This window comes from Ammodytes marinus (assembly GCF_949987685.1).
Source record: "Ammodytes marinus genome assembly, chromosome: 23".
Taxonomy (NCBI): domain Eukaryota; kingdom Metazoa; phylum Chordata; class Actinopteri; order Uranoscopiformes; family Ammodytidae; genus Ammodytes; species Ammodytes marinus.
The window spans coordinates 14,255,196-14,282,914 of NC_137227.1; the positions used below are offsets into that span (position 1 = coordinate 14,255,196).

Genomic DNA, 27,719 nt, shown 5'->3' on the forward strand with positions numbered 1-27,719 from the left:
GCTCACGAATTCTGTTGTCAATTCTAATAGCCAATGAGATTAAATCCTCAAGTGAATCTGGAACCTCACGGGAAGCGAGCTCATCCTGAACTCTCTCAGACAAGGCATGACTAAAAGTGGTCACTAGAGCCTCCCTGTTCCAACCTGACTGCGTAGCTAAGGTCCGGAATTTAATTGAAAATTCTGCAACGCTTGCAGAGCCCTGACGTAACCTAAGGAGGCGTTTGGCTGCTTCGTGGCCACTAACATCGTGGTCGAACACGCGCCTCATCTCCGCCATGAAGAGGGGCGCGTCAGCGCAGACTGGAGTCTGCCTATCCCACAAGGCTGTAGCCCATGAAAGGGCCTTTTCCGAAAGAAGGGATATTATATATGCGACCCGGGCTCGGTCGGTGCTAAACATAGAGGGTCGTAACTCAAAAACTAAACAGCATTGGGTTATAAATCCCTTACACCTCCCTGGATGCCCGTCATAGCGGGCTGGGGTTGCCAGCTTGGTCTCCTGGCCTACAAAAGGGTCATGGGGTGGAACTGGAGGTGCTTGTGCTTGGGTAGGGGTTGGCCCAGGTGGCTGTAAACGGGCCAGTATCTCCCGAAGCATGCAGTCCTGCGAGGCCTGTTGCTCTACAATGGCACGTAGGGTTAGGTCGTGTGAGCCCAACATGGCTCCTTGAGCAGAAATTGCCTGCCTATGGACCTCAAAACTGTCAGCACTAGTGGGGTCCGCTGTGCCCTGCATTGGGCTGCTCATTCTGTGAGGACTGGGGGGAGGGTTTGGGACACAGGTGCGGACCAAAGGGTGTCTTAAAGTTATCCCCGGAGGGATAACCACTAAATCGCTAACGCGAAGAAGGGGAGGGGGAGAAAACAAAAAGCACAAGGCTAGAAAGGGCCACACAGGCTACCTTTTAATACAGAAAAACTAAAGCACAAACTAAACCACCGCTGCCAAGCAGCTGAACGGAAACACACAAGTAAAACAGAAGACTAGAAAAACTTAACACAGAGAGCACTTTGAAACAACCTCTCACTACCTCTGAAGGTGAGATAATGAGCAGCACAGAGCACTGGGATCTCAGGGCATATATCATCTCCTCACACCTGGGTCCAATCAGCCAATCAGTGCCACACACCAGATTGCAGTGAGGGAATCAGTCACCATTCTCACGGAGAACCTTCCGTTTCCTCACAGAATGCAACTACGGCAACAATGGTCACGATAACAATCTCTACCATTGTGTCTTTGAGCAAGACACATAACCCCAAAACTGCTCCAGGGGCGCTGTATTATGGCTGACCCTGCGCGAGGAGCGAGGACCCCCTCTGGTGTGTAGTGTAAGAGAGGATATGCAAAAAGACACATTTGAAAATAGCTCCCTGACCAATAAAGCAACTGACTTAGCTTAACAAAGAAAAATGCTGCTGCGTCTGTCTCCGCAGTGTGGTCTGAGTCTGCACAAGATGGAATAAGTTTTCACGGATGCTTCAAGCCAGCGGCAGTCCCCAAAATCACTCCAAGCCACTTTCAACACGCCAGTCTGGAGTCAAGAAAAACATTGCGTTCCTTTCGATTCTACTGTTTCCTTTGTTTATTTCAAAATCAAAACTGGCCCTTAGAAATGATGCTGAGGCTGCTCTGTGCTCGGGTAGTGAGGTAATGATCTCATGAATGTCACAAATATTACATAACTCATAGGATTTCTTCCACTTCTTCCAAACATAATTCTTTTAAACAGATTTTTATGTCACATCAATTCCAACACAGCCACAATACAGCTCCACAATTAAGTGGCAAGATAATGTTTCCAGCTGCTTAAAACATCAACCTTAAGTATCAGGTTTTGCTTTATTGATGCTGAACAATGACATAGGAATCAGTGTGTCTGGGCAGAGCCAGAGAGGGAACTTCAATAGATCAAAATTTAACGATGAAAAACGTACTACTATACTATCACTCGCACAACGCTACTTCTATTAAATATGAAAGCAACAATATTGTTCATGTTCAAAGGCGTCCCAGACAAACATTCAAGAAGCCTAACTAAAGAAAAAATCTCTAAATCACAGAATAATTCCTGGACATTGAAGATTAATGATTCTCATGAATTAAATCAGAACTGAAGGATGATATTTTCTTAAAAAAGTTTTTTTTAAAACACCACCAAAAAGCTTCATGTTATAAAATCTGCTGAACATCCTTACTCCTGCAGTTATAGCAGCCAGTACTGTAAGCTGATATCCTGTCTTATTTAGTAAACCTAATATTCATGTTATATATTACACAAATTAGTTTTCATATGATTAAATACAAGAAGGCAGCAAAAAAAACATATTATGATTAAATTAGTCAGTAACATGTGACATATTGGACATATTGTGCAAGACCTGTAACCGATCAATTTGTTAAACAGCCTTCAAAATGTCAGTGCCCACAAAATAAAACAGATGAGGTCAGAGATGTCATAAGAAGACGAGCAGATATACTGTATATTGCTGATACTGTGTATATACTGGTCCATATTTGCTATATACAGTACACCATATACAGACATACAGAGGAACATAACAGACCCTTTCATATTGAAACTGTCAAACACATGCCATGAGCATATAACACAAATTGTAATAAACATAAATAACCCAAGACACATGACACGAGGCAGATTGCAAAGCCAGCCTGACCCCATCGTTGTCCAACTGGCACTCAGACCGTAAATGCCCTTGTTATTCTTGCTCTCACTCAATCAAACCAAGCTTTCTTCATCAAGTTACCCAGAAGGCCGTGTACGAATGGTGCATTAAAATGTTTCTCTCAGTGTTCATTCCACTAGCACTACACAGAGAGACCAGTCGAGGGTATAATTGAATGAGTTTCTCATTTGCCAGCCAAGATAGCCTTTCCCCTTGGCATCACATTGTGGAATTAGCTTCTCCTATTTTTCTTCTCCGTCCGTCCTCCTGTCGTTCCTGGTGGAGTTGTTGAGTTTGAAAAATGTTGTTGTGACAGGAACCGTCAAGCTACTTCACCTAGCCGTGCACCCAACCGTGTCTTGCAATTAACTGACTGTCTTCACTCTCTTCTCAAAAAGTTTGGGCACCAAACCGGGCTCAGTTTAGGCCTGCTCACCAGTCCACATTATACAGGCAGACCTAAGTGAAGACTTTTAAATCATTAGGTTAGTTGTATGTACGTCAGCGGTTGCCAAATTGGGAGCTATTTTCCTGCAATGCCTCCCTGTTCTAGGAATAGGTTTCCATCCCTAACATTTTGCAAACTATACCCCAGACAGGTTAACAATTATCTTTGTAGTCTCTATGTAACCTCAAAAACATATTTTGTGGTTTTGGGAACCTCCACTTTAAGCCCAGTGATTGATGAGTAATCCTCTCTTAGAATATTCTACTGTTTTGTGTGTCTATGTAAAGTAAACAAAATGTACCTGGGATGATACATTGTAACATAGATTGATAGCTTTGCAGGAGATGTGTACAATGTATACATATTATATTTGACATAATTAGAATATATGACCAAATAAAAGGTCAGAAATGTAAAAAAAATTCTATATAACTACCTTTGGAGCTCCTTTCAAGCACTTGATTGTTGGATACAAAACAAGATCTACAGTACAGTACTTGCTTCTGGTGCAAATGCCCACACTTGTAGAGCAGAGTGTCAGGTTACCTCTAAAGGCAAAGTTTTTTGGCAGTCAATCCTAAATCATGAGCTTTTAATTCAACAGCATGAGAGTTTTTGAAACTTGCTTTAGCACGATAATCCACTTTGCCAAGAAAAAAAAGAATACATTTTTGACATTTATTAGATGGACTGTCAGCGGTATTTGAGTCAGATTTCAAGTCTCTACAAGAAGATTAACATACCAATCTGTCATTAACAGTAACTGACTGAGGGCTGAAATGTTGCAAATGTATCTTTACTTTAAGAATACTTACTGTGAATTATATATAATTAGCAATGCATTGGCTAAAACATGCATGTATGGCCCTTAACATCCTGGGTGGCCCTAGTGGATCCCCCTCACCCCTAACTGTGTCAGTCTCGCGGCTACCCACCGAGCGAAACATGAGCTTGGAAAGTTTTTGTGGAGTACAGTTAGTGGACACAGAGGTGATGGTGCATGAAACCTTTTACAAATACAAAAATAAAACCAATTCAACTAGATACATACAGTATGCTTCACATGTACTCTCAGATCCAAAGCATTCAGGATTAAAGGGGATCCAAACATAGTTAAAAGTTGAGCCTCTAACCACGCAATACATGAACAAAACTTAATGTTTGTAGGGCTAAAGTTTCTGAAATTTCACTCACTGGACCAGGAAAAACTAGTTTATCTCAAATATCCCCAAGATGTTGCCAAAGTGGAATCTCTAGTGTAATTGTATGTATGTTGTTCTATTGGGCCCCTGCAGAGTTATTGTTGTTATTCTTACCACCCAAGCCAAGAGCAGATAGCCTGTCAAAACAAGTGCTCTCACTTCCGAACGGATGCAGTTAGGTTGCTTCTTCTTTTTTCATCCACTGTGGAATGCCTGCAAATAAAAAATCTGTTTTTGGAAGGTGGATTTCAATTAAAAGAAAAAACATGCAAGGGAATAACAGGCAGGCTTTTGTCTTTCAAGCTGTGGTGTGTTCTTGATTTTTTTTGTCAGCAACACGTGGAGAAACAGCTTGAAGTTATTGTGTTTACTGAATACTAGCAGAACAGCATGCACCAAGGAGACCTGTTGAAAGGTTAAACCGTTTTGTATTTTCCCTTGATGTTATTTGAAGTAAATAGAGACTAAAATGCCATGCCAATACTATCAACCATTAATAGCTATCATTCTCCATGTCTTGTAAAAGCACCTCCAGGGATTCTTACACATAATATCATATAGAAGGCAGGTGTTGTAGCTTTCAAAACCCAATTGACTTGGGGAGGCATATACTGGTCTGTCGAGCTATAAACAAAATCAAGAAACAACTGGATTGTTCAAGTTTGAATGAGACTAGAATTACAGGGATCCACAATAATTTAATTCTAGTCAGAACACTCCTCTTGAAGTTTTAACCTTTTTTGGTAACAATTAAACTGCTCTTGAGTGATTCTGTGATATATAAGCGAGCTTGACCCAACATTTGATTAACTTGACCTCATATCCCATTTTTACTGAGCCAGGCTGCCTGTGTTAATTGTTAAGGCTTTGTTGTTATATTATATCGGTGTAGACTGAACAAGGCATTACATTTAATGATCTGTGGATATCCCACTCCTACGTATCACTAGAAAAAATGAAAAGATAATCTATGCATAAATAAAAATAAAATACAATGTTCAAATGCAAAATAGTCATAAGTGTAGAATGAAAGCATACATTTGACTGTACGTCTTTCCATATTTTACTGTTTTGTTCAATGAGGTCCAAATGGAAAAAGAAAATCAGTAACCAGTTTTGCTCAGAGCAAGGTGGGTTCGGGGTGGATCAAAGTCACAGGAGGGCCTGTTGGGAAGCCAGCAGTGTGCTGGAGATAGGGAGGGGAGTTTGTTCCTCATTTAGCATTCAGAATAGCTGCCATGCATATATGAGCCTTTGATTAACAGCTGGGGTACCTTGGCACCGTCATCAGCCCCTCAAGGTGTGGAAAGGTTTCCTAGTCCCTTCTGCCAAATGCAACGAGGTGCCTGCTTTTGAAGTTTCAATCATACAAGCATCTGTTTGGAGATGGAGAGTCCGTCAGAATATGGATCTAGTTTTTCATAAGTGGACTGAGAAGGAGTCGGATACTGCAGACAGTATTCTGTCTCTGATTTCAAGTCTGTAAAATAACCAAATTTGTTAAACTCTTAATGTTCTGATTGATTATTGATATTATTATTATCTTTGTGTATTTGTTAGACTACGTTCCTGTGTGTATAGTTTACTGAATGTTCTATGTGTTTGATCATCATGCCACTGTATTCGAAGCTTCATATATGGAGCACTCATCTCTTCCTCCATCTCTTTCCTCTTGCCAAAGTTCGAGGTGTTTTGCAGCGGTAGATAAATCCGCTGGTCTTACCACTAATCCCTCCAGGCCTGTTGGTCCCTGCGCTATCACCGCTGCTTCGACAGATATCAACAGCTCCAAACCAGACACACTCAAATCGCCCCATTGCTGCTGGCTTATTATCTCTTCTTTGGACGTACAGCGGCATTGAAGCATCTGCCAAGTGCGTAATTGAAGAGATGCATGGGGTTTACAGTATAGAGACGCCCCCAGGCACAGCTGTTTATGATGTACTGACAGGCATGAACAGAATCAGTCAATCATTAAATGACACTTCATTCATTTCATATTGTTTATAAAGGATGTCTAGTGTAGTCTTAACAGCAGATCTTCAGATAGTGGGCCCAGTCAACATATCTTGCAATGCAAATCAACGTCTTTCAAGTTGAGTCCGAGGTTTTTTCTGAATGAAATAACCTTTTTTAAATGACACAGTCAAAACCATAAGCAAAGGCACTCTCAAAATTGTATGCCAGAAATTAAGCGAATTGACTTTTAATATTACAGCATGTTTGCTTTGTCGAATGAATTTTATAATTTATTGTGTTATTAACATGAAAATATGTTTTCATGAGCGGAAATTTGGACACTATTTGGATAACATTTTAATGATATTATGATCAATGCTTGTGCGATTGTTGTAATTGGGTAAATACTATGTCTGCATTGTTATTTGCCTCAAACAATAAGGTGCATGCAGAGTTACGCTAAGGGACAGCCCCTTCCCACACACTGGCTCCTGTGGTCGCCTTTATGTTAATACTCTGACCCAAAGTATGCGGAGGCTATTCGCGAGGGTGTTATTAGTGGGTATGCATGCGTATGCTACGCTTGGTGGCATCTCCGCAGTCGCTAACACCAGCCACTGAGTCACAGCCAACGCACAAACCGCCGTGGCCTGAAAGCACTTTGAGAAGACGCCTCATAAAAGACCTAAAAAACACGGCAAAAACACTCACACATGCAACGTTAACACGTAGAGGCCGGACTGTTAGGCGTACCAGCAAGTTGTTCACGCGTTGACTTGTTCACTGTTATTGTACTCTGGTGTGAAAAGACCTCAAATGCTAACACAGACACAAATATTACTATGCTGACAGCTGGCGGGAGGGCCAGGGAGGGCTACTTTCTCGTTAATGCAGAAGTCTGATGGGGTGCACTGACAGCTGGGGGCGGCCTTAGCGAACCTCCCCGGGGCTGAGAACCTGGAGAAGAAGGCAGCCCGTAGCTTTTGAGGATCAGAGAAACCAAGCTCTCTTTCTCTCTCCTCTATTCTCTCTCTCCATCCTTCTCTTCCTGCCTTCGCTGCCTCCCTCGTTCTCTGTAATTATGCCGCTCCTGCCAGTCCAGAGCCGCTTGAAGTTTGGCCAATTAGACAATAAAGACCAGATCTTTCTCTCTCTCCTGCTCTGTTCTCCCTGCCTCGCCCATCGCACCCTAACATGTCTCCTCTGTCTTCACCTCTCGTATAGTTAACTCTCTGTAATGTGCAGTTATTACGTCCTGTTTGGACTCAGAATACAGAAAAATTATCCACCTCCTTCTTAAACACAGCCTTTGTTTCCCTCCCATACTTCAGTGTATGTGCTTGTATGTTTTTTAATGCCCCAATGTTTCATATTTGTCTTCATGATTGTTTAACAGCACTTTCTAGGGACAGGCATGGGAAATTAGCAGTATCTATAAGAGCTGTGATGCTGTAAATTAGAGATTTGTCATTCAACAGTCTGTGGTAGCATCTGTCCCTATCAAAAAAACATGAAACGAAATGACAACATCTTCATGATATACTATATATACGGTATTGGCTTTCAGTTACTATGTGCATATTTGTCCTACTGACCTCTTGGCTCCTTCTGCTTCTCAAATTTATTTTATTGTTTTTCTCAATTTAATGCTCCAAATAATTTTCCCATTCTTCCATTGTTCACTACAAAACACCCTTACAACAAGTCTAGACACCATCAGCTTTGCCCCCACACCGATGTTAGTAGTAGATTGTTTTTGTACTTTAATTTCTAGAGAAAATAAAGATATGTGTCTCTGACTGTAATGTCCGGGCTAATTGTATGTGGTGGATTGTAAACGCTAGCTAAAGTTAGTTTGGGAACTGTAGCCGGTGTCTGGGGCGGACACAGCGACGTTGCCCAGTGTTTTCTGGTGGTTTTCAGGCCACTGGCAAGCAGCTGTGCAGTCTGTAAGAGCAGTAATTACAATTGTAGAGCTCTCTCCTTCTTTTTTGTCCCTAACTCCCCATCGTGCCCTCCTTGCCTGTCCTGCTGATGTGGGGTTTTGAGGAACCCTAGAATTGAGGGCGGTTTTTAGTGGTTGTGTGTGACGTTCTTCGTTATTGAACTTAGTCATGTCATCAAAGCTGGAGCTATGTCTGTAGCGTGCTGGCAGGCAGAGCAATGGGATGTGTGTACGACATGGTCAACCTTTGCAGAACAGCATGACTACAATCACTAAAATAAAAATTTGTCTTGCTTGTCAGCATATTGTAAATTCATAATGTTTCTGGTTCTTTTAAAATGCAATGTCTAAGTACACATTTCTTTTTTTAATCCAACCGGTCCACAGCTTTTTCTTTACTTTTTCTTTAACTGCTTCATAGCTTCACTTAGGAGTTTAAGGTAATATTTTAGTTTAACATCTTAGCATAAAGACTGGAAGAGGGTTAAACAGATAGGCTGCGTCTTACCAATACAAAGTGTTGAAAGAAAAAAAAAATCTGGGTTTCATTGTGCAACCAAAGAGAAAGTTCCTTAAAGTAAAATCACATAATTTCTTCACTGAGTGAACTTTTGTTTTTTTCTCTTGCAGCAAATCCTACGTCACTCTCGTGCCAACGCCACCAAGGTCATTTTCCTGATCACCGACGGTTACTCTAATGGCGGGGACCCTCGGCCGGTGGCGTCAGCTCTGAGGGAACGCGGCGTTGAGATCTTCACCCTGGGAATCTGGCAGGGGAACATCAAGGAGCTTCACGACATGGCCTCGCAGCCCAAGGAACAGCACTGCTACCTGGTGCACAACTTTGCCGAGTTTGAGGCCCTGGCTCGTCGCGCACTGCATGAAGGTATGAAGCAGAGATGAAGATTACTTAAAGGTGTACTCAGCGATTCTAGAGAACAGTTGTTGTCAAAATCCATTTTTGTCAAAATCAGTGAATATCTCCTCACAATCCCCTATCTGTTCCTACTGTGCTAAAAAGCAAAGCTGGTGTTAATACACAGTTTAGGCTCTCTGAACTGGTACTTAAACATGTAAACGAACAGGCCCACTTGTGTTTGCACAACCTAGGGGCTGTGTATAAACACTGGATTTTTTTTAAGCAACACACAGTACGGAATTTTGGAGATATTCAATGATTTTGACAAAAAGTGATTTTGACAACAAGCGTTCACCAGAAACAGTGACTCCACCTTTAGGCTGATTTGTTGTATCAAAATACAGAAATCACAATCTTCAGGAGTTGAAGTTACCTCAGTTCAAAGAAGCATCTGTGATCTCACTCTACTATATTTCATCACTTTCCTACTTTAGCCATTTTAGCTGCTCACGGAAGAGTTACATCCAACCCTGTGTTTTGGAAAATTAAAGTTAAAGCTACTGTCTACTCTTTGGCTCTTTGAAGCCTCAGTGCTCCCATCATCACCATTTGACCTGAAGCCATATTTCGTAAGTTAACGTTTTGACCCTGTTAAACTCCAGTGTTTACTTAAAAGGAAGTAGATTATATTTCAAATGGAATCTGACGATGTGAATTTCACATGGCCTCCTCTGTTATGTACTGCCAACAACCATTAGACCTCACTTCCATACGGATCCGACAAAATAAATCCTTTTTCCCATAATGGAGGGGGATTTTCCCACTATTTTGGTTCAAACAGGGATTCAGTCATGGCATTAAAACTTAAAATATCACCTATAAAATATCACCGTTGAGTGTAGCGCCTAGTGTGTAGAAAGCCATAAATCCTACACATGCTCTGGCAAACTGTATATTGTGAACTCTCACACACAGCGTCTGAAATCCCAGATGGAAGGTGCAGTAGCGGAGATCAGTGAGACAGAGCGAGGATAAGGCCGTGAGAATGAAAGCCAACACACACGGCACTATCAGCCCCAGCCTCCGGGCCGTCTGTCTTGAAGTCTGCCCTAACGCCTCTGCCGACGACAGCCTCAGAGCACGCACTAGGGTTTTCAAACAGAGCCACATGTTGAGCCACTCTCACTGGCCATGAATCAAATCACAGAAATTACACGTCTGTCTTCTTCTATGGCCCTCCCTGCCTTTATGCTTCCTCAATGAGAGAAAAAAAAATAAAATTGACTCTTTGAAATAAAATTTAAGTTTTCTTATAGTCCGACATCAAAGCAAAATGTAATTGTTTGTCTGAACTCCCAGTTAAGGCCTTTGCACACCGGGCGCGTTTTATTTGTGCGATTAATCCGTTAATTAACGAACGTATACAGAGTCAATACAAGCTTCCACACCAGCGCCGTCATTTTGCATCGCAAATTTGCGTTTTTTATTTTTTCGAACTGAGTTCGATTTTTCTGGGATGTCGCTTCTAAAGTGAGACGCGACAAAATTCACATTTCAAAACATTTGCTTTTACGTTGCGTTTATTCGCGTCGCGCCCGGTGTGCAAAGGCCTTTACAGTCCCAAACTGTTTTTGCAAAATCTCTCAGCTCTGATTCATAGGTTTTTGTCATTTACTTCTGTGCTTTTAGGAAATAAAGACATTTGCTCCCTGCTTGTAACATGTGTGGCGTGTGGGCACTGTTGAATTTTATTCAGGCATTTCTGTGGTTCAGGTGTTTGTTCGCTTTGTTCTCTGATTTCTTGAGTGAAGGATGTCAGGAGTCTGTGGAAAGTCTGTGTTTACTTCAGCCAGTCTCAATAACATACTGTACAGGATCTGCCAATATACTGTAATAATACACAGCTAGGATACACAGATGATGAGTTAGGCCTAACATGAGTCTCGAAAGTTCCAAAACTGTATTAAGATTTTGTGATTGTCAAATTAAATGGCACATTTGTCTTTTTAGTTTGACACCATCATGATGTTAAGAGAATGTATTTTTAACAGTCAAAACTCCAGCAATGCTAGAATTAAGAACAAGTTAACTGTCATACAAATGCTTTTTACAGCTTGCTATGTTCTTAATACAAGTGTTCCGTTAAAATTGCTTTCCCATTCATTCATGCACCTTGCGTGAAGTGCTACAAACCCCTACTTTATAATAACACTTATTTGTCTGTTGAACAGGAGTTGTAATCGAATCATACTGAAAACTGTATTTCCTGGGTTTCTTTCCTGCCCGTCAGACATCCCTAGGCAGCTCCATCCAGGCAGCTACATCCAGGAGAATCTGTCACTGTGCTCCTCTCTGTGCGAAGCAGGCACAGACTGCTGCGACCTGATGGCCAGCTGTAAGTGCGGCACACACACGGGACAGTACGACTGCATCTGTGAGAAGGGATACTACGGCAAGGGTCTGCAGCACGAGTGCACAGGTAGGAGAAAACACCAGCATTGACTCTATCAAGGAACACGCTCTAACCAGCTTGTTTTCTCTTTCAAATCACCATCTTAAAAGTTATTTGCTTTTTTGGCCACTTTTCACAACCTGACTGAGATTGTTTGCTTTCGAGTTTGCAGCACTTACATAAAAAAATATTCAAGCCTTTGAGATTTTAGAGTTCCTTTAGTTGCTCTTCCTCTTCCCCTTTACCTGTCAGCGTCTCCTCCACATCAGGGCCACTTGGCCTTAGGTCACTGCCGAGTAACGAGTGAAAGTTAAAATAAGCAGGCTGTCCACTTAAGGCAGTGTAAGCTGTCCACAGGGCAGATCACTATCAACAGCCCCAGTAATGTGCCGTAGAGGTGGAGGGCTGTGTTGTGCATGACCTCAGCGGACTTCCTCTCACCTCTGCACACTCCACATCTCGCTAACCACCTTCAATGTCCTCCTTTAAATCACATCTTATATCCATTTCTTTCATTTTCTACATTGCCTGACAATAATGCAGTCATTTTCACTGGAGCTCTTATTGCTCTGCCTCCCACTTCTGTTTCATACAATTCCGTTTGAGAAACCAAGACATCTTTTGGTTCGTTGATAAGAGTGCTCTGACTTTTACCCTTTTGTTCCGTACAACTGGGCTCTAGAACTTTTTTATTTTATAGATACAGAAAACATAGTTTAAGATAAGAACATCAGTGAGTTGAAAAGGGTGTATGTGTCTGTATAACCATATACAGTCAATCTTATATTCAAACCTAGGCGTACCACCCCCCCCCCCCCCCACACACACACATGGAATAACTCCTTGGGTTTGGAAATGATACACTTCCCTAGAATGTACATTCTTTTTTATTTTGTAGTAATATAAAATGTACTAATAATAACCATAAACAGTGTTTTATGGAGGGTAAAACATGGGTTGTTGGAGGGTTTTTTCTCCCTCTTCTCATTCTCTTTAACGCAAACATTTACCTTTCCTGTCGTATTTCTTGGATTCTCCTTGGAGTCCTAAACCTTGGAGTCTGAAAATATTCTTGAAAGTAACAACTCCATGATATATTAAACTCCACACTAAAATGTCAGTCTTGCTGTTGCTCTTCTTTATGGAGGGAAAGCCTCAAATTCAGCCATTAATTCTTTTGAACACCCCCCACACACATACACACACACACACACTACAGTGATTGATGAACTTGTGGTAGTGCATTCACATTGTTTTGCTTGGGTGTGTTGCTTAAAATCAATCCACCGCTGCAGACATTTGAGTGAAAACACTTGCCAGCAGCCCGTGGAATGACACATTAATTTGTCTTGTAATTGTCCACTCTGTGGTCTGTTAAACCTCCAAGTAACGCTGTGTAATGTTGCAATTTGCTGCAGGTGGTCTCTGTCATTTACGTGTTAGGTTAAGGGAATAAGTAATCACCAAACTCACAGAGGAGCACAGCACTCTTTGTGATTGTTGGAGAGCAGAACGGCCAATAAATGCACAGGTCGGTGTGTGTCTGCGTGTTTAAGTAACTGCTAACCCTCACCCATGCAGGGACGCCCATAAGGGGGAGAAAGTGGGAAAGCTGTTTAGGGCCCAGCAACTAGGGGGGGGGGGGGCATGCTATTTGGAGGCCAATAACCTAAGTAAGCTAACCTTTATTTTGAACCAACCAACTTTTTATGACAAAACAATAATTTTATTTATTGTTACTTGAGTACAATATATCCTCTTGAAAACCTAAAAATAGCAAGAGTGTTCTTTTCCCCTCGTAACTTTTGCGTGCACCTTCTAAAGGTCAACCAAATAAGTTGTCTATCGCTATGAATCAATGAGCAAACTAACCTAGCCAATGTGAAAATGACTTCTCAGCGATGCCAGGTCCTAAATCGTACTAATATGCCAGAACAGATAGGAGAAGAATAGGAGGTATGGGCTGGCCTGCTACCATTTAGACGTCTCATCCGTCATTTAGGGGGAGGGGAGGTTCAGGGGAACCATGGACTGCATGGAAGTAGAAATGTGGATAACAATCTGCTTTAATAATAAATGTAGGAAACAATGGGGCATAATCCTGCTTGTTTTTGCCCTCTAGGTCTTCCTCTGTTTGCCCACATGTTTTCAATCCAGGCTCATAGATAACAGACAGAGGAGGAGGGAAAAGGGCCATTTGAGCAACAGACAAGTTTAAATAATTCACATCAGAGTTTAAAAGTTGCTGAGAGAAAAGAGTGAGGAGGATTGTCGAAGTGAGAGCCAAGGCAAAGGGCATCGGGGTCATTGTGCCAAAAAGCACGCCTTCCTAATTCTCATCAGATGTTGTCGAGACTGGAGCCCCACTTTGCTTATTAATCTGTTTTAACGGTTTAATTAATAGCAGAAAGCAGACTTGCAGAAAGGAAAGGACACAGCCAGGCGCTGCAAACCGCAACTGATGACTGCTTCCTCTGTCTGTCTCTCACTCACTCATATAATACGGTCTCATGGGAGAAGGAGTTTGGTGGATTTTTGTTGCGGACGCTTGATTGTCTCTTGCGTCGTCATCCTCGTGCTTTGGAGCTGACATGTACCCGCAGTGTGCCGTCCCAGGCTGGAAATATGTGTCACTGAAGTCGCTGGTAACCGTGTTTGTCTAAGTTTGGGGTTTTGTGGTGCGAAATACCCTCACACACAACACTACATGTATTCAAGATTTTATCCTCTCTTGACTTACGAGGCTGGTTTGAAGTTGCAGTGGCTCTAAAACAAATTGGACTTGCGGTGTGTGTAGTACGTAACCAAGAAACATACAAGTAAACTCAACAAACTCCTGCTGCGTCTTTTTTTTTATATTCTGTTGCTCTAAACTCAGTGGGCTTGGCTGAACCGAAGGTGTTTTTTGAATTATGGGTACACACAGCGTCAGCAATGCCAGGACTGATGAGTGGCGGACAGACGCAGCCATACACTGCCAGAGTGAGAGATTTTTGCTCTGGTTTGCATAAGCTTGATGGTCGGTGTGTGTGGCTTCAGGGGGGCCAGACTGAAAGTTTGTTTGAGGGTTTTTTATTCTTTTTGGACTTTGTTTTCTCACATTCAAGAGTCAGTTCACACATCTGAAAATAATATGACCGAACCTCAGGCCTGTCAGTGGATCATTATTATTATTGGCTGAACGTTCTCCTCCTTCTCCTTGGAAACACTATCCAAATCCCCGCAGTGCACAGCGGTGTTGTTTATGAATCTGTCGACAGCCAAGTGAAACAGCCTCTTCCACAAAACACGACTGGAATCCCAATAGATAGACACGGATGATGAACCCGCCACTTCCCTCCGCACAGCTTGGTTTTACTCTGGCCGGCCAGGACATTGTTGTCTCTCCACTTCACATACCGATCTCAAGCTCGCAATATTTGCATCACGAAGGGATCACCAGAGGAATGGGGAAGTGGGGGTGTGGGAGGGTAACATGTTTTCCTCCTGTCACACGTTCTGGCTTATCTGGCCTCTTCTGTAGCCCAAGAGAGTGACAGGAGCTCTGGACTGTGTTAGTGTGGTGTCAGCAGAACGGGGCTTTGTTCTCGGGACGGCCTGACAGCGATGGATGGGGAGAGAGAGAGATCAGAAGACGGCTTGAAAGAAATAAAACAAAAAATGATTAAAACAAGGTATTTGAGATGACTGGAACGATTTTGAAAAAATATCTGAATATCTGGCTTATTTTAAGATATAGTATGTCGGTTAAAGCGTGAATTTTTTTTTTACTATAATACATGACAGTGGTTATATTTGAATACATTTCAGCAATTTACATGGTAGTTCTCATTCGTTGGAATTTATCCTTTGGGATTAAATTCACAACTCCCATGTCCCTTCATTAGTGATATGATAACTCAAAACGAGCATGTAGCATTGGGAAATATGAAAGAATTCCCCAAGATCAGTTGAGAGAAAATGCTTCATATTAATAGTTGCCAATAAAATAATGTTGTTATTAATATCGCGTCACACGGTCTTTGTCGGCAGATGGAGTTAGTTGTCATGGAGAAGGCTACATTTTCATTAAGTTACATGAGTGTGTGGTATGATGGTAACCAAGTCATCTGCATGGAAGACTGAGTGAGCAAACTTTCTGACGAAGGTTAAATGTGGTTAAAAGCTAAGGAAAAAGCTTTGTGGAAGTAAGAGGATTTTGATTTGAGAGTTTTTTAAATGTGTGTCTAAGAATGACACAATTAGAAAGTCGATTCTGTTCAATTGTTATTTTCACATTATTTGGTTAAAGCAGCTCCGAGTAACATTTAAATATCTTTTAAACAGCCTCATTCCTCACATAATCATAAATTACCTTTAACAGCAAACAAGACCATCAGTGCAAAGAAAGACGTTTTTATATAGTTTTTATTACTGCATTTGGTCTGGTCGCACACCCAGTCCGATTTTCGCTTCACGCGTGCATGCTCTATGGTCACATATCCGTATTGGTCGCAGATTTCAGTGTGGCGCAACAACGCGATTTGAGAAGCTTATCCCTCCAGGTGAGGGAAGGGGAGCGGGAGCCTTGTTTGAGACAGTTGTTTGTCGTCATAATGACTGATAACGGGGCTGAACCATCAAAGAAAAAAAAGAAAATGCAATGAAGAAAAGCTAAAAGGGAGAGATTGGCGGGCGGGAGGGCGTTGCCAAGCAACGTATACACAATTTCACGGGAGCGGACTAGACTCCTAAATTAATGAGCGGTAGCCTATTAACACAAAGTTTACTTTGCCTCACCAGCATCATCAGATGACCATTATTCATCTGAAATAGTAATTATTTACAACAACATAAACACATTACCTCATCGTGATCCATAGGCTACTAACTGCCGTCTCTCGTTCATTCGCTTTCTATGAGGACACGTAATCTTTCAGCTCCGTGAGAGGTGACACTGCATCAACTCATTGCAATCAGGTGTGTGTAGCACTGACTGGCATTAGTTGATGCTATGTCACTAACCACTCTCACGGAGCCGAAAAGAGTCCGGTGCCCTCACACTTTCAACACACGGACATGCACTATATTGCTTCCTGATCATTTGAATCTTGCACGCCCGGCACGAGCTAGAAAACAGCTTCACGACAGCTGGCGTCGTAAAAATACTACCGTTTTTGTCCAAAGGGGAAGCCAACGAGCCATGTTACTCGTAGTGGCTTTAATGAATGAATGTCTGAGATTTGTTTGTGAGGAAATACATTTCTCTGGCTTAACCGTCCGAGAAATGGTCTGTTTACTAGAAGGCCAAGAGTGCAACAAAACAAACCCTCCTCAGAGTCGATACTGGAGAATTTGCTCATTGTTTACAATATCTAGTCGATAAAAACCTCTTGATCCCAAGAGGAGACGCGTGGCAGAAGTGAGCTTTCGACTCAACCCTCAACACAACATATCCATCTCTACGTGTAATGACTGGACTATCTGTTTCCTTGTGTTAATGTTGCAAGGAGGAGACAAAAAGCATTCACTGCGTCTGCACTGTAAATATTTGTGGTCTCGATGTGAATGGCCGAGTAATCCCGGCAGTGAAAGCCTCGAGGTGGCCATAAATTGAAAGAGTGGAATTAAAATGACAAGGAGAGAGGTGGAATTTGTCAAACGTTAAGGAGGACTATAAAAAATGATGAAATGGGAAGATTGTTGCAATCATTATGTATTTTCTTCTCTCCTTTCACCCCCCCCTCACCAAGGTCTCCAACGTAACTGAAGAACAGTCAAAATAGAAATAAGAAAGCTATAAAGAGTAAGTGTTTTTTTCGTGAACTCTGAGGAATGTGCCCGAACTTGACACCACACCGGCTATCGCCATCTTAGTCCTCAAACACCAAGCAGCACATCTCATCTCATTGTCACACTTTGCTTACACAACAGCGTATGTAGGGATCAACATATACGCACGGCACAGCAACATGTTATTGGCATGCTTCGCGTGCACTCACCTCTGGCCCATTAAAACTTACCACATTCAAGGATCTGACACATACCAGATGCTTCTGCGGAGGCAACAGAGCAGAGACTGGCCTGTGTACATAGCATAGTCATAATAGATTACAATGAGCCCGAAAATTATTTATGTACACGTCATTTATACAATCCTGTTTGATGACGCCTGCTTTCTCGCGCTTGTTTTGGATCTGCGTTAAAAAACATTTAGAAAACTGACAGACTGATCTCATTGAAAGTAAATATAGCTCCCTTATATTAACACTTCTGTCTAAGTAATCCTCTTGTTAACAGAGCAGCAGTGCTGTGACAGTTTCTACATGTATTTATTTGTAGTAGTCCAATGAAATGGTCTTTTCTTCGGCTGTGTCCGATTCCGTGTATTTGTTCCTCTTTGTTTTTGTGCCTGGACCAAAAGGAAGTGACCCTAATAACTGATTGTTGATTTGGGTGTGACAAGTCATTGCACCACATGGGATCGAATCAGTTTCAATTGTTACCTGTTGTTTTCATTGAGAATTTTTTTAAATAGTGTTGATTTGTGTAAATCTCGTGATTAAGTTCAATTTCTGTTTTGCTGCAGAAATTCATGTTTTCATAAGACGCCTGCATTAGTATCTTAGTACATGTGTTGTCTCTTAGCTTCTCTTCAATTTTGCTGGATGAAAGCCAAGGAACGAGTTATACTCAGCAAACGTCATAGCAAACTGCCTATTCAATTGAGATAGTTTAAGGAAAAACGTTTCTTGATTGTGGAACTAGAGGAGTGGAAAGAAGTAAAATACTTACAATCATATGAAAAAGTTTGGGAACCCCTCTCAGCCGGCATTATTATTGACTCTGCTTTCACAAAAAAAAGATAAAAGTGGTATGTCTTTAATTTACCAGGAACAGCTAAGTACTGGGATGTTTTCCAAACAAAGATTTTTTGAAAAGCAGTATTTGGTTGTATGAAATAAAATAAAATGTGAAAAACTGGCTGTGCAAAAATATGGGTACCCTTGTGGTTTTGTTGATTTTAATGCCTGTAACAGCATGTAAAACTGATGACTTTAAACACAAAGTTGGTTGGATTATGTTGTTAAGCCTTGAACCTCATAGAATTGTCTGTTTAATCATGAGAAAATGTATTTTAGGTGCCTAAATGCAAGTTGCACTTCTCTTTGACTCTCTGCTGAAGTGAGACCGAATGGGATCATCAAAACAGCTCCCAAAAGATCTTAAAAACAAGGATTATTCATTGTCATGGTTTAGGGGAAGGCTACAAGAAGCTTTCCCAAAGGTTTCAATTGTCAATTTCTACTGTAAAGAACGTTGTCAGGGAATGGAAGGACACAGGCACAGTTGCAGTTAAACCCAGGTCTAGCAGACCAAGAAAAGTACAAGAGCGGCATATGCGGCGGATTGTGAGAATGGTTGCAGACAACCCACAGATCACCTCCAAAGACCTGCAAGAACATCTGGCTGCAGATTGTGTATCTGTACATGGTTCTACAATTCAGTGCAATTTGCACCAAAACATCTGTATGGCCGGGTGATGAGAAGGAAGCCCTTTCTGCGCCCACGCCACAGATACAGTTGCATGGAGTATGCAAAAGCTCATTTAGACAAGCCAGCTTCATATTGGAAGAAAATGCTTTGGACTGATGAGACAAAAATTAAGTTATTTGGTCTGTATAAAAAGCAGATGTTTTGGTGCAAATTGCGCTGAATTGTTGAACGATGTACAGATACACAATCTGCAGCCAGATGTTCTTGTAAGTCTTTGGAGGTGATCTGTGGGTTGTGTGCAACCATTCTCACAATCCTCCACCTATGCCGCTCCTGTTTTTTTCTTGGTCTGCCATGCTTGGGTTTAACTGCCACTATGCCTGTGTCCTTCCATTTCCTGACAACGTTCCCTACAGTCGAAATTGAAAATTTAAACCTTTGGGAAAGCTTCTTGTAGCCTTCCCCTAAACCATGACAATGAACAATCTTTGTTTTTCAGATCTTTTGGGAGCTGTTTTGATGATCCCATTCTGTTTCACTTCAGCAGAGAGTCAAAGAGAAGTGCAACTTGCATTTAGGCACCTAAAATACATTTTCTCATGATTAAACAGACAATTATATGAGGTTCAAGGCTTAACAACATAATCCAACCAACTGTGTGTTTAAAGTCATCAGTTTTACATGCTGTTACAGGCATTAAAATCAACAAAACCACAAGGGTACCCATATTTTTGCACAGCCAGTTTTTCACATTTTATTTTATTTCATACAACCAAATACTGCTTTTCAAAAAATCTTCTTTGTTTGGAAAACATCCCAGTACTTAGCTGTTCCTGGTAAATTAAAGACATACCACTTTTATCTTTTTTTTTGTGAAAGCAGAGTCAATTATAATGCCGGCTGAGAGGGGTTCCCAAACTTTTTCATATGACTGTATGAGATTCAACAACAGGGGACCATGAACATTTACAGCAGATGTCATGGACTCCAGCCAGTTAGGTTTTAAACCTTATCATAGACCAACACCATGAGCTAATACTTGACACTGGTCTTGTGATTGCTCGGTTGTTGTAATTTGCACTTGAAGTAAATATTATTTCTACCAGGGGGATTGACTTCGGCCAACTCGTCTAACACGTTACGTAAACACGCTTATAAAGACTCTCCGTTTCCTCTAACTGCCCAAACCTAATCCCCACAGCATCAATAACCACAGCCGACTGTCTGCTTCTGTACAGTGTGTGTGTGTCGTCCAAGTCCTTGTTTCTCTGTTTTTGTGGTGAAAATAAAAGCCTCAGTTGCTCAACATTAAGTCCCAGCTTTGGTCTAGTTATGCCCAGGGGGTGAATGCTTTGGATTTCCTGAGGACAAGCATGGGAGAGTTTCTGGAGGGGGGTCAAGTACCACCAACTCCCTGACTCCCCCAGCCCCTATTGATTGCTCAAACTGAATGAAAGCTATAGTGAGTAACTTTTTCATATAAATGAATGTTGGTGATATTCAAGCCTTCGCCAAAGGAGTTGACATAAAGTTGAATAAGCTTATCAGCTCCACAAAACTCTGTATTTGAACATCCCAGTTCTCTGGTTCCCTCTGTGTTCCCAGTTCTCAGCAATAACTTTGCGAGTAAAAAGTTATTATAACAAACATATATATGATGGCCAAAGTTATTAAAATACATCCCAAGTTGTAATAAACCCAAGTAATTATTTAACAAGTGAAATCCAAGATGTAATGGGCGAGAAATAAAGCAACATGAGGTGCAGCAATTGAAAGAAAAAATTGGCAGCTCACCAGAAATGCCAAAAAAGGATCCTGGTTTTAAAAGGGCACAGTGTCTGCGCTGCCCTCAGGTGTTTTTGGACGGCCTTTCATGTCATTTGGCGTTTGAAGTTTTCTCTTTAGAGCACATTGTATACATCAGTCTGGAAGTACAGGCAGTGTTGAAATCCATATTAGTTCCTCCCTCGACGCCACATGTTTCAGCCCCGTTCCGCCCTCTCTCCCCTCATTAAACGACACATATAGGTCTGTAAAACTCCCTAATTGATGACTACTGCTGCCGTGTTAGTAGGTCAGGTACGCTGCAAAGCAGAGATGACTTGTGTTATAAACTGGGACCTTGTGTGTGTGTGTGTGTGTGTGTACGAATGTATGTACAAAAGAGACAGAGATGAAGGAGGTTGGAGGCACAGAGGCTATAAACTAGGCCTAATAGAAGCCTCCTTTGCAGGAGAGCATGAAAAAACAAGGAGCCGTGAAACAGCCAGTGGTGCAGAGCGGAACCACGCTGTGTCCTTTACACACCTCCGTCCATCATTTCCTCCATCCTTTCTTCAATGTCTTTTATTTCGTCCTGCCCAACACAGCTGGGTCCTCTCCCAGATATACTGCTCTTTCCATCGCTCTCTCCAGCTTAAATGAGCTATTTACAGAGCAGTGTTAAGCAGACTACAATCAATAGGAAAATCTGCTCTAATCTGATTCCTATTTTGAAGGTCTGACAAGGGGCAAGGTGGAAAAACAAAACATTAACTTTTAGAACGTTAATAGGTCACATATTCCGTATTGTTCTTTTTCAGCAGAGGCTACATGTTTTCCATTCATAAATAATTAGTAGATAAATGTCTCAAAAAAACACTTAAGATATTTTAAGTAAGTTTTGCTTCCATTGCTCTCTCACACATAATTAAGACTGACAAATGTGCCCACAGGAATTTAAGGTGGAATTAATTTCTCCTTTGTCATCGTAAGCGTTTTTCCTTCAGTGTCTTTTCCAAGGCCCCTTGCCCTTTCCCAAATCCAACATGTCTGTCCCTTCCTGTGACCCCCATCCGTCTCTGGATATTTTCACCGACCCTCTTCAGTGCCTGTCTTCAACTCCCTCCTACTTCCTTTCACTTTCTGATCATCCCGTCTCACTTGTGTGTGTGTGTGTGTGTGTGTGTGTGTGTGTGTGTGTGTGTGTGTGTGTGTGCGCGTGCATCTGTGTGTGTGTGTCTGTGTGTGCGTGTGCGTGCGTCTGTGTGTGTGTGTTTATGTGTGAGCTGTTGAATGAAATGTCTCCAGTTGGTGGGAGGTGATGAGGAGGGACACACGCTACGTCAAGGGTCACAGGCTAGAGGATAGAGGAAGTCAGCAGCTGCCAGTTTTTCTGGAAGAGAAGCATCTGTCTCTTTCTCTTTTCAACCAATCAGACAGCTTCCTCAACCTCAGAAAAGTTTTTATTTCTATATTGTTTCCGAGTCTATGAATACAAAACATTTGCAAAAGTTTTTGTCTGCGATGATGTTTGGATGTGGAGAGCTGGCAGTATGACAATGAAGACAATTGTTTTCTGGTTGTTTGTGTCGTATTTGGATAAGCATCTGCTTCACAACGCATTAACAAATATGATTACTAAATACTAATATAGGGAAGACAGAAATACACGAGCGCACTGGATGGGCCTGTGCCCTGTCAGTGAATCTGTTTAGCAAAAACAACACAATCCCACAGGGAAACGCTCGCTACTGTGGGAAGAGTGGAGTGTGTGTGATGGATAGATTACTGTATGTACAGACATTGTGTGTGTGCATGTGGTGGTGTGTTTTTTGTCCACGTAGCATCTGACAATGCATCCTTCAAATCACGTCTGCAAGAGTGGAAATCTTTTGAGGAATTTGGCGAAACGGTGATGTAACAATAACAGACCCTTTTTTTCTTTAAACATGTGTTATGCGACGTCGTCCCGAGTGTGTACTGAGATCATAACCGCCGTCTTTTATCGCAACATTTCTCAGCACACTGACATCTGTAATCAGGCACAACCAGACTGGGGACCAACCTGTGTTTGTACAGTTGTTTAGCGGTCGGGTCAGCCTCGCTCGCTCCCCAGTGTTCCCGGAGTCTGTAATAAGCTAGCAGGACAAATCTCCCTGTCCTTGGGAATCCATAAGAGGTACAGTATCTAGCAATTTAGGTGAAGTCATTCTCCTGTGGGGAATAGGATTGAATAATAAGGAGGCAAACAGCGACGGAGCAGCCACTGAACTTCCTCAGCTTCCTCTCCAAAGACTGCTTTGCATCACATAGCAGAAGTTTCACATTCTCGGGATCGGGGGGGTCCAAGGAGGTCCGTCACACACACACACACACACACACACACACACACACACACACAGATGGAGACCGTCTAGGTGGACAGCTGCGGAGCAGCCACAGCAGCCCACCCTCCTCTTTTCACTCCATACTCCAGCTGGAAGGCAGACCAGACTTCAACAAGATCTGTAGCGATGTGATTTAGATCCTCCTGACATTCCCAAGCTTTCCTTTGCTACATGTGACCCGTGTATTGAGGTCAGAAAATTCCTGTGACCCTTATTGTTGTTGCAAACGCAGACACATTGCAAGTCTTGGTTTCGGACTACTATGAGGGCAAAATACAGTAAGTGTCATCAGGCGGGGCGGGCAGATACTAAACCAGGTGACAGCTGTGTGAAGGTTTACTGTGTGATTTTTCTCAGTGGATTTTAGGTCCCAAAGCTGCCGCCGAAAATGTCCCAGTTCATAATAAATAGCTGAAATAGTCATTTTATTAACACTGGAAGGTATCCAGTGTCATGCTCGAGAACACTTTTTCCTATTTACAGTACATTATGTTTGGCACAGTTTCTCTGGTCCATATGGTCACTAACAAGGAATTCTGCACATGGTAGCCTCACAAATTCACCTTCTCTCGAATTCACGAGATTGTGAGTCCTTGGGAAACTCCTCCAATGGTGGACAGATGTTACTGCTGTGCTGTCATATTAGGATGGTTTACTGTCACCGAGGCAACCAATTAATTAGACAACATAGTTGAATGTAGACGTGTACTAGTCTTCTGTCTTCTGAGTGTTTGACTTTCTGACACTTGCTGATCTTAGTTGCACACATGTTTCCTGCACATTCTTCACATGCCTTAATCCCTCTGTTTTAAGCTAGCCTGGTGGTCCAGATGAATTCTACATGAGAAGCATTATAGTCTGCTAGCTCAGAATAAATGTCTATACAGACAGTGTTTACCTGAAATGAAACATTCAAACTGTCAGGCCTTTTGCGTGAATGTCTTTTCTGTTTTTTAGGGCTAGACTACACATTTTAATTGTTCATTTCCATGGGTCTATTGTGCGTCTCAAGTGTGCTTTGGGAGTCTTAGTTTAGAGTGTAAACTTTCCTTGCATGTGAACATTGTTTTCTCAGTGAAATACCCTGGAATTAAAGGCCCGACTTAACAACATTTCTTGCCTGCGACCACAAGTGGCCAGGCCTCTGTCCAGATTTAGCAGCCCATTGGCGATATTGCTGAACTTCCTCAGTCTGCATCGTTTGGCTTTGATGAAGGCAGACGGACAGAATTGGGTCACAGCATCGCAACTATTACAGACATATTTGTTTCTTTAATTGTACATAACGCCCAGAATGTTAGCCTCTCATTTTGTTGCTACAGTTATGTTCCCTAAATCCAAATCTTGTCTGTTTTTTGCATGAAAACAATAACTGTTTCCAGTAGAGTCTCTACTCTAAAGGGACTCAATTACCATAAAAAAGTATGTAACTACCTAAGTAAATAAAGACCTGAGGATATTCTTACACAGCAGCAATGCCAAACAGAGGTCAGCAACAAGAATGGGCAAGACTCTAAATCTAACTGTGGCTGAACCTCAATCATTTTTAAGTAGCCACGCAAATGTTTCTCTTTAATTGAGTAAAAACATATCAAGTATCGCAAGTTAGTATTTAACTCCTTATCATAGGCCTAGGCTTGTTAAGTTATTTTTGATCAGATACTATGTTTAGTTAAAGACTAGAGTCTTTAAAAAAAAAGTTGGCACATGTTATATACTGAGTTAGTGTTGCACCCCGGAACCTTTGGACCGACACCTGTGTACCCCGCCGTTGGGTTATTGTGTTTGCTCCACCTGCATGTCTCTGTACGTTTGGCTACTATGCTGTGAGCATTGGTTTCAGTAAAGACCCAAAACTGAGTACAAGTGTGCGTGCATTATTGCCCTCGGGTTACCACACTTTTAGCTTGCAGCATGGCTACTACCACGGTCGGCACGCTCAGTGAATTCGTCGAGCTGGATGGTGACTGGATTGAATATGTCGAGAGACTGGAGCACTTTTTCCTGGCGAATAACATTAAGGAGGTCGAAAGGAAAAGATCGATTCTCCTCAGTGCGTGCGGTGCCAAGACGTACAAGTTGATACGCAATTTAGCAACGCCACGGAAGCCAGGCGAATTGTCATTCAAAGACTTGGTGAAGCTGGTGCAAGAGCATCACAACCCCAGGCCGTCAGTGATTGTTCAGCGCTTCAAGTTCCACACACATTCACGCAAAGCTGGAGTTTCAGTTGCTGCATTCGTGGCGGAGCTGAGACAACTGTCGGAATATTGTGAGTTTGGACCGGTGCTTGACGACATGCTACGGGACAGGTTAGTCTGTGGTATCAACAATGACAGCATTCAGCGCCGATTGCTAGGTGAAGTCACGCTAACTTTCAAGAAAGCGCTGGAGATTGCTCATGCAATGGAAACGGCAGCTATCAACTCTAAAGACATTCAAGCAGCTAACGCCAGTGTGCCACAGGGCGCCGTTAACCGTCTGTTTAATGAAGGGAGAGGCAAGCCGATGAAGTCAGTTGAGTGTTACCGCTGTAGGGGAGCGCATCTTGCTAATGACTGTGGTTTTAAAGATGCCGCTTGCCATAACTGCCAGAAAAAAGGGCACCTAGCCAAGAAGTGCAGAGGTGCTAAAAAGCCATGGAAAAAGGAGTGGGAAGAGTCAAAACCCCAAATGAAAACGCATCATGTGCAAAGTGAAGAGCCGGAGGAGCAGTGTTCATTTAACATGTTTAATATGGACCTGAGTGAACCCCGGGCAGACCCGATCTGCGCAACGCTGCAAATAAACGGAAAACAGCTGACGATGGAGGTGGACACGGGTGCCTCAGTTTCGGTGATAAGTCAAACCACCTACTCCAGGTTGTGGTGCTCTGGAAAAGCGCCTGCTTTAAGGAAGACTAACATCAGACTGAGACAATACACCGGTGAGTGCATTCCTCTACTGGGAGCTATAGAAGTAGATGTGATGTATGAAGGCCAGTCAGCTAAAGTGAAGCTGTTAGTGGTAGACGGGGAGGGACCTAGTCTGATTGGAAGGGACCTCCTAAAGAAAATCCGCCTCAATTGGGGGGAAATCATGCACATGAGAGTGGTTGGAGACATCCTATCAAAGTATGCAGACGTTTTTAAGGATGAGCTTGGCACCCTCCGCGGCACAACAGTGAAGTTAACCGTGGACCCCAACGCAAAACCACGTTTTTGTAAACCACGCACGGTGCCATACGCCATGAAGGCTAAGGTGGAAGCAGAGTTGGACAGGCTGCAGCGGTCAGGTGTTATTGAACCTGTGGAGTTCTCTGACTGGGCAGCCCCGATTGTGCCTGTGCTGAAAGAGGATGGTGCGGTGCGGGTATGTGGTGATTACAAAATGACAATTAACCAAGCCTCACAACTTGACACATATCCCTTGCCACGAGTTGAGGATTTGTTCGCCACACTGGCAGGAGGACAAACGTTTACAAAACTGGACATGAGTCACGCGTACCAACAGCTGTTGCTGGATGAGGACTCTAAACAGTATGTGACCATCAACACCCACAAGGGACTGTTTAAGTACAACCGCCTGGTTTTCGGCGTCGCGTCCAGCCCAGCCATTTTTCAACGCACCATGGACAACCTCCTGCAGAACATTCCCCATGTCGCTGTCTACCTAGACGACATTTTGGTGACAGGTAAAACAGAAGAGGAGCATCTGCAGAACCTCGACCAGGTGCTAAAGAGAATGAAGGAGGCCGGGCTGCGTTTAAAACGCAGTAAATGTGTTTTTCAGGCTTCAAGTGTCACCTACCTGGGTCACAGGATTTCCGCTCAGGGTCTTTCCCCCATGACAGAGAAGGTGAGGGCGATAAAGGAAGCTCCTTCTCCAAAGAATGTGGCTGAGCTCAGGTCATTCTTGGGCTTAGTGAACTATTACGGGAAGTTCTTGCCTGAGCTCTCCACTGTGCTCGCCCCCCTCTATCAGCTGCTGCACAAAGACTGTTCCTGGAATTGGCAGCAAGCTCAAGAGACAGCTTTCCATCAGGTAAAAGAACTGTTGCACTCAGCAACACTACTCGTGCACTTTGACCCGGACAAAGACGTTGTCTTATCCTGTGATGCATTGCCCTACGGCGTGGGGGCGGTCCTATCGCACTGTATGGAGGACGGAGATGAAAAACCTATTGGGTACGTGTCTCGCACTCTCACATCAGCAGAAAAGGGTTACTCTCAGCTAGAGAAAGAGGGGCTAGCTGTAGTTTTTGCTGTGAAACGGTTCCACCAGTACCTCTATGGTCGCCCATTTACCATTTTTACCGACCATAAGCCCTTGCTGGGCCTGTTTAGTGAGACTAAGGGTATTTCACCCATGGCGTCAGCAAGAGTGCAGCGCTGGGCATTAACTTTGTCAGCGTATCAGTATCACATTGTGTATAAAGCAGGAAGTGAAAATGCAAATGCAGACGCATTCAGCCGTCTTCCCCTCCCAGAGTCACCAAGCCAAACTAACCTACTTCCAGAGACTGTGTTTTTGTTAGACAGACTGTCTGACTCTCCGGTG

The 27,719-nt window shown here is 42.7% G+C and overlaps 1 protein-coding gene across 2 annotated transcripts in view; it reads left to right on the top strand.

Moving 5' to 3' along the window:
• svep1 (sushi, von Willebrand factor type A, EGF and pentraxin domain containing 1) overlaps positions 1-27,719 on the top strand; it is a 104,311-nt gene that overhangs the window by 24,153 nt on the left and 52,439 nt on the right. For both annotated transcript variants that reach the window (XM_080052063.1, XM_080052064.1), the window contains exons 2-3: positions 8,876-9,131; positions 11,395-11,583. In XM_080052063.1, the coding sequence (XP_079908189.1) occupies positions 8,876-9,131; positions 11,395-11,583 (445 nt within the window). The remainder of the gene's footprint in view (positions 1-8,875; positions 9,132-11,394; positions 11,584-27,719) is intronic.